General features: G+C 50.4%; 1 protein-coding gene across 1 annotated transcript in view; it reads right to left on the reverse strand.

Annotated features, from left to right (window-relative positions):
* Positions 1-7,500, reverse strand: part of dpyda (dihydropyrimidine dehydrogenase a) — a gene marked incomplete at both ends in the record, with an annotated part of 161,093 nt that overhangs the window by 100,423 nt on the left and 53,170 nt on the right. The window contains 3 exons of the mRNA XM_080854784.1: positions 3,743-3,830; positions 5,048-5,129; positions 5,785-5,981. Of these exons, the coding sequence (XP_080710910.1) occupies positions 3,743-3,830; positions 5,048-5,129; positions 5,785-5,981 (367 nt within the window). The remainder of the gene's footprint in view (positions 1-3,742; positions 3,831-5,047; positions 5,130-5,784; positions 5,982-7,500) is intronic.

Consider the following 7,500-nt stretch of genomic DNA (forward strand, 5'->3'; position numbering starts at 1 on the left):
TTGGGGGCAGACTTTTATTCAGCGCACAGCCCCTGACCCCCCCCCCCCCCCCCCCCCCCCCCCCTCACCCTTATGAATTGCACAAAGATGAACAGGAATCAAGGGCACCGAGTTAAATAATGCACAGGCACACTAAGTACATTAAGATTTAACATAAATAAAGACCCCCGATGCCACGCATGCCCTCTTCCTCCTGTTTTTCATTAACCTTGTCATGATGAAAGACTAGGGAAAAAAGGAGAGATGGACAGAAAGGGAGAGAGAAAGAAAGAAGGACACTCCCAAAGAGAGTGTTATGAGAAAATGGCCACCTTTTTTTTTCTCTCTCTCCTATTGGCCACGTCTCGTCCTTCTAGTAGCAGCTAATCGATGTCACTGGGTTTGGAGCTTTGTGGCAGACGGAGAAAAGAGTCATTGTGACATCTGCCATGAAGGTGGGACTTCAAAAGCGACAGGGGACAATGTTTGCCTCACATCTCCGGCTTTGATGTGCGATGATTGATACATCATCATATTGACTAATTGCGCGGAAGTCATATTTGGTTTTGGAGCACGCAGTGGAGCTATCGATCGGCCATCTCTTTAAATCTTGAAGGCTTTCTCTGGGAAAATATCAGAGCCTTTCAAACACTCAATAAAAAATCCATTTTCCAGTCTCTCCATCATACCCTGATCTTTTCATTCCTTGTTCGGTTCTGTCCCAGCTGTTTTTAACATCGTTGTTTTCTTCTCTCTCACTCTCTCGCCCTCTCTCCCTCTCCCTCTCTCCCTCTCTCTCTCTCTCTCTCTCTCTCTCTCTCTCTCTCTCTCTCTCTCTCTATGCTTCTCACTAAAATTTTGATCATGGCTCCCTTTCATGGTGTTCCAGCCAAATCAACACGTTTTTCCTTTGAACATTGCCGTCTTTTAGAACATCTGCCCGCCAGTCTGCATTTAGCTGGCCATGGCCATGGGCGACAAACACGCTTTTGTGCGTGTGCGTGTGCGTGTGCGTGTGAGAACGCGCACGTGAGGGCCAGGCATGTTCACCTGGTTGGCTGTGGCCTCGTATCAAAGGCCGACCTCACAGCGGCTTGGCTTCTTCACAGAGCCTCCAATGCAGCGTGAGCGTCGCCGGCAGCCGAAGGGTTAACTCGCTCTTTAAAGCCGCTGAAGTCCGGAACCTTGCCTGGCCTTCCTCTCCCTCCACCTCCCTCCCGGAGCCTATAACCCACGAAACAATGGCCTTATCTGCCTGCCTCAACCTTCCCTCTATTCACCCCTAGAGCCAGGGATAAATTTGCATGTCAATCATAGCAGAGGATGACATTTAAAAAGCCTGTAAAAGGACTAATATGAAATCGTAGAAATTAATTGCAAACATGGCAGAGCTGTTTCTCGCTCGCTCGCTCTCTCTTTCTCTCCATCTCTCTCTCTCTCTCTCTCTCTGTGGGAATTGAAAATTCCTTTGCATCCTTTTGTGGCGGAGAACTCCCAAAATGCTTCGAGTGAAGGAGTCTTCGTAATTAGAGACACCGTTATCAAAAGACTTGAAGCAGTTTGAAACAATTAATAATACATTTCTTTTCTCTCTTTTTTTTGCTTTTTTGCTGTTACAATAAAACAAACAGATAAGACAGCTTCAAGGAATGTTTGAAATTCTCAGATCAATTCGCAAACAGCGGGGTATATTTTCTTCCGATAAAAAGCTTATTACTATTAAATTACTGTCTTAACAACCCTCTTTCAATTTAGTAAATATAACTTTCTGCATGTTGGGGGTGTGTATGAAATGCACCAGTATGTAAAAAAGTGCCTCTTTGATTGATTTTAATGAGGTAAAGAACCTTTTCAGGTGGTGCGTAGCCAGCAGCTAACAGCTGCTCTGAATACCAACATTAACAGCGGCTCATCCAATGCTAAAGAGAACGCGCTGAGAAAAAGCTCCACGTTCCTCAAAAAATCATTAAACTTGCATCTCAGCATGTTGCAGGAAAAGAAAAAAAAATGGTGGGTGTGGGGAAGGGAGTGCAGCAGGAAAAGAAAAGACTGCATCAAGGTTAAAGGTAGATATAAAGGAAGAGGCAGGTAGAGGTTAGAGATAAATACAATAATTATTGATTCAAGTGTCAAAGGTCAGTGCTTATATAATCCTCAGTTATAAAGTCAATATAAATAAGAGAGAGAGAGAGAGAGAGAAATGACAGAAGGAGAAAGAGAGGAGAGAGAGGAGAGAGAGAAAGAGAGGGAGAGAGAGAGAGAGAGAGGGAGAGAGTGGGTTTAAGAAGGGTGGAGGAGAACGTTCAGTGTAACTCCTTATTTTATCAAGGTAGCCTTGCATTCTAAAAGCGCCTCTGAATGAAAAGGTGGATGTTATCAGACAGCGGCGCTGATAAGCTACATAGCTAAAGAGCATTTGGGGTCAACAAGTGCACATGGCTGAATGCCTCAGCAGGAGGAGGCGCTGGCCAAGGTGCATGTGGAGAGAGAGGAGGGTGCACAGAGAGGAGGGAGGAGAGAGGAGAGAGGAGAGAGGAGAGAGAGAGAGAGGAGAGGAGAGGAGGGAGGAGAGAGGAGAGAGTGAGAGAGGAGAGAGGGAGGAGAGAGGAGAGAGGAGAGAGAGAGGGAGGAGGGAGGAGACAGGAGAGAGAGAGAGAGGAGAGGGGAGAGAGGAGGGAGGAGACAGGAGAGAGAGAGAGAGGAGGGTGCACAGAGAGGAGGGAGGAGAGAGGAGAGAGGAGGGAGGAGACAGGAGAGAGAGAGAGAGAGAGAGGAGAGAGGGAGGATAGAGGAGAGAGGAGAGAGGAGACAGGAGAGAGAGAGAGAGGAGAGAGGAGGGAGGAGAGAGGAGAGAGGAGAGAGGAGGGAGGAGACAGGAGAGAGAGAGAGAGGAGAGGGGAGAGAGGAGAGAGGAGAGAGGAGAGAGGAGGGAGGAGACAGGAGAGAGAGAGAGAGGAGAGGGGAGAGAGGAGAGAGGAGAGAGGAGACAGGAGAGAGAGAGAGAGGAGAGAGGAGGGAGGAGAGAGGAGAGAGGAGAGAGGAGAGAGGAGGGAGGAGACAGGAGAGAGAGAGAGAGGAGAGGGGAGAGAGGAGAGAGGAGAGAGGAGAGAGGAGGGAGGAGACAGGAGAGAGAGAGAGAGGAGAGGGGAGAGAGGAGAGAGGAGAGAGGAGACAGGAGAGAGAGAGAGGAGAGAGGAGGGAGGAGACAGGAGAGAGAGAGAGAGGAGAGGGGAGAGAGGAGAGAGGAGAGAGGAGAGAGAGGAGAGAGGGAGGATAGAGGAGAGAGGAGAGAGGAGAGAGGGAGAGAGAGAGAGGAGAGGGGAGAGAGGAGAGAGGGAGGATTGGATTGAGTAAGGGTTGGGCTGGTTTTGTGGGGTGGGGTGATGAGGGGGGGGGTGGTTCTGATGTCATCTCAGATGGTACAGGGAGAGTGAGGCCACTGGTTCTCCAAGGGCAGTGGGGTTGGACAGAGAGGGTTGGGGGCAATTCTGGAAATGCAATTGTTGCCTTACGTCCAGTGATGTCAGTCAGAGGCTGAACAAAAGTCACCATGACGGCCACCAGAGCACGAACAGCAGCATTTCCCAGAAATCCTCACCTCAACCTCTCTCTCCCTCCTTTCCCCTCATTACCTCTCTCTGATGGTGAGACAGCGGTCAAGGGGAGATGGAGGCGGGGGGGGGGGGGGGGGGGGAGAGAGAGCATGAGAGAAAAAACAGAGAGACAGAGAGAAGACAGGCGAGAGAGGATGAAGGGAACAGACCAATGCCGATGAAGATGGCTTTGTATCCGTCTTCTTTGAGCGAGAGCAGTGTCATGCCGTCCTGTCCCAGTCCCTTCTCACACTCGATCTGAAAGAGGAAACACACAGGGGCTTCAGAGTGGCAGCTGCACAGCAGGTAACCTCCACCAGGAAGACACACAGAGAGAGGAAGAGGAAGAGCTCAAGGAGAAGCGAAAGACAAGGGATTTATATATATATATATATATATACATGCATGCATCTATATATATGTACAGAGAAAGAGAGGCAGATGGAGACAAGGAGATGGGTACAGAAAAAAAAGGCAGAAGAGAGAGCTGACAGACTGAAAGAGAAAAAGAGCGAGGGACATAGAGAGAGAGAGAGAGAGAGAGAGAGAGAGAGGGAGTAAGGTGGGGGGATGTATTGGTCAGTAGCGGCTGAATGCATAATGCATCTGCAGAGATACGGTGAGCCTGGGACTCTGTTGCGGGTGAATTTGCGCGCGGGGAGGCTGCTGTGCTGGCGTCAGCCCCACTGACTCAGACACTCCATCGCAGCCCCGGCATTAATGTGGGCCCTCCAAAGGTTACGAGCGCCGCGCTGCAGCGCACCGCACCGCACCGCGCCATTTCTGTCTCGCCTCCCGCCCGCCGCCTCATTCAGCACACCGCTGCAAACAACACATGCTAATGGCATCAACCAGCCTTCCAGCAGCGCTTTCTTTTTAACCCCCCCATGCCCCCCCCCCCCCCCACCCCCCCTTCCCACCACTCACTATCAGCTACTGCCAACCAACCAGCCAGCTAGCCGCAGCCACTTTGAGCAACTTGGAGAAATTAGCTTCCTGCGCGGAGATGAGCAGGTGTGTCCGGATGAGGACTATCGATTGCCCTTTACCACCACGGCGGCATCCAGACGACAGACAGACGCGCGGCCAGAGCCGAGGGGTGGGGGTGGTGGAGGATGAGGTGGGGGTGTGTGTGGGTGGGGGTGTGTGTGTGTGTGTGGGGGGGGGGGGGTGGTTGAGCTTGCGCTGGTCTGCTTCCCTAATGCAGCTTTTAATTGTTCTTTATTAATGCGGCTGACATTTGGGCTGCTGATCGTCTCGGAGACCTGTCGCCTGCCGCCGCCTGCTTCTGATGAGGGCTTGGGAAACGAGGGAGGCTGGGTGGGAAGGAAGGTGAGGATGAGAAATAGAGAGAGAGAGAGAGAGAGAGAGAGAGAGAGAGAGAGAGAGGGGGGAGAGTGGGGAGAGGGGGAGGAAGAGGGAGCGGAAGAGGAGAGAAGAGTAAGGGTGAGCTGAGGGGGCACAGCTCTCGTTACCTTGACTCCCAGGTCCTTCATCAGATCCACCTCAAACTGCACCACCTCGTAGGGCAGGCGGAACTGAGGGATTTCCGCAGAGCTGCAGAGGGAGAGAAAAAAAAATTAGAGGAGGAGTGAAGAAAAGAGAAGAGGAAAGGCTCCCTAAGGGATCTAAAAGCACGGGGCTGTAGACGAAAAGCTCACTGCAAAAAACAAAAAAACACACACACAAAAAAAAAACGAGAGAAATATTCTCTCTCAACTCATACAGGACCTGTTCATCTCTCTTATTCCATTTGATGTTTGGATGGGGGTGAAGCAGATCACTTTTTCACATTCGTATCCCAGGCTGCCCCACCGGGCTCTCAGCCCACTCTATCTCTATTCCCACACGGCCGATGGGCCTCGGACCGACTCCGGACATCCATAAGTCTCTCCTGAGCCGTCAACAGTCCCGGCGCAGGCTGGCTTCAACGGCTGCAGGAGCCCAGGAATATGTAACTGATAAGGCCCGTCGGGCGCTCGGCATTTGAAAGATAAATATTCCCAATTAAGCCGGCCACTCATTAGTTATTCTGACCTTATACAATGTGCAGCGTATCGATCCAGCCAAGCATGATCAACAATGCCCTTTAGAAGCATTGGCTCCCCCCTGGTAGGATGTGCATTTTGAGTGTGAGATCTGCACTGCGTCAGCTGAGTGAATAATTAAAAAGTGTGTGGAAGCGGCCTAGAGAAACAGACGGACCACTGACCTCAGTCCGCCGATGTACTTCTGCCTCTCGAAGATGGTGATGTCAGCGTAGCCGAGACGGGCCAGAAACGAGGCGCAGCTGACGCTGGCCGGCCCACAGCCGATCAGGGCGATCTTGACGTGGAAGGCGGCGGGCATTTGGTCGGGCGGCGGCAGCGTCGGGTTACGCACCTGGGGGATGCCCATCTTACTGAACACCTGTGGGGGGGAGCAGGATACAGCCGGTCAAAAATCTTCTTCCACCCTCCATTTTCTCTCCTCTATCTGTTTGTCTCTCATAGATACTAACAACTCAAAAAGAAAATTCGTAGTGATTCCAAGAATGACTGATTCTTCCTGTCACAGACCTGTAATTTCAAACGCTGTGTTGACACTCAACCAACATATGGCGTGTGTGTTCCTCTAGTCTTTAAGAAAATAGCGGGTTGTAGCTGTCTACCGGTTGTGCCTGTCTGTTTGCACGGTGCATTTGGTCATTTCATGGATAAGGTTTCAACCATGAGTCCTCCAGCATTTCCAAAGCACTTTGCCACAGTCTTGAGCTACCACTGGGTAGGAGCAACCACAAAGCACATTTGAAAACTAAAACCACAACAAAGCTGAAGACTAAAAGCCCAGCTCTGTCCTACTCAATCCATAAAAAGACGCAAATGTAATGCATTCTTGTCAAACGGAGATCCTTAAGCGATTGACTATGGACACCACGAGCTGAACAAACATGCTTTAATGAGCAGCTTTCAGCAATATATCTATTACCACATGTAAAGTGAGGGTACAGGCTCTTTGTCTGCGTAATAAGATTATTGAGATCCATACATAAAAAGCTGGCATTGTTAGTACAATATTATGCCTGAGCAGGCAACATTGTAGGTGATATTAATTTATTCATGAGTTTCATGAACTGTGAAACCTAAATTGCTGCATGACAATGCATTTTTAATAATCCGTAAGAGCAGTTTAGAGGCCCTCGCTATTATTCTGCTCCTGCTGCGGCTATGAAACAAACAATTTCAAATTCCAAATGCAATCTCGGAGTTAGCATCCCACCCCCCTCTTCTCTCCTCTAATTGAAACAATGAACCCCATACTACTGGCACTCCAGGAAGTGATTTACAGTACGTGGGGACCCTGGTGTATCAACAACGTGCCTCGGGGCTGTGTCGCACTCCGCCATCGTACGTCAACAGTGTCCATCAGATCGGAGAGAGACAACAATGAGCAGGAGCACCCCGCTGCATCCGCAATACACGTCCTTCACGGGATGACGTGCGTCAACACAGCTTGAATCGCTTGAACCGGTAAAAAGGTCAGAAGCATTTTATTTTTTATGTTTGCCTCACAATGTCAACTCATCGACCACCCTGAACTGAGAGCATGATCATGGTCCCAGTCAGTGGCAGTGCTCGGCTACTAATGGGGCTCTTTTGATCGGGCAAACAGCAGCAGAGCCCGATGTCTGCTACAGGGCCTCGTGTCTCCGCTTCGCTCTGCAGTGCACCGGTGTGCAGCAGCAGCAGTGGATCTTGGAGGAGGCTTGAGCAGTGATGTCAGCAGTGTTGTGAACCAAAGTCGAACTGCGAGACGCAAACACAACCCCGGGTGGCAGACTCTCCTCTCGCTATTCGCGCACAAGAGGCCCTTCAGACGCTAATGCTCTTAGCCAGCTTGGAGGTTTTAAAGGGGAAAAAAGGTGCCACCTTATGTGTGTGTGTGTGTG

Source organism: Sprattus sprattus (genome assembly GCF_963457725.1).
Source record: "Sprattus sprattus genome assembly, chromosome: 17".
Lineage (NCBI taxonomy): Eukaryota > Metazoa > Chordata > Actinopteri > Clupeiformes > Clupeidae > Sprattus > Sprattus sprattus.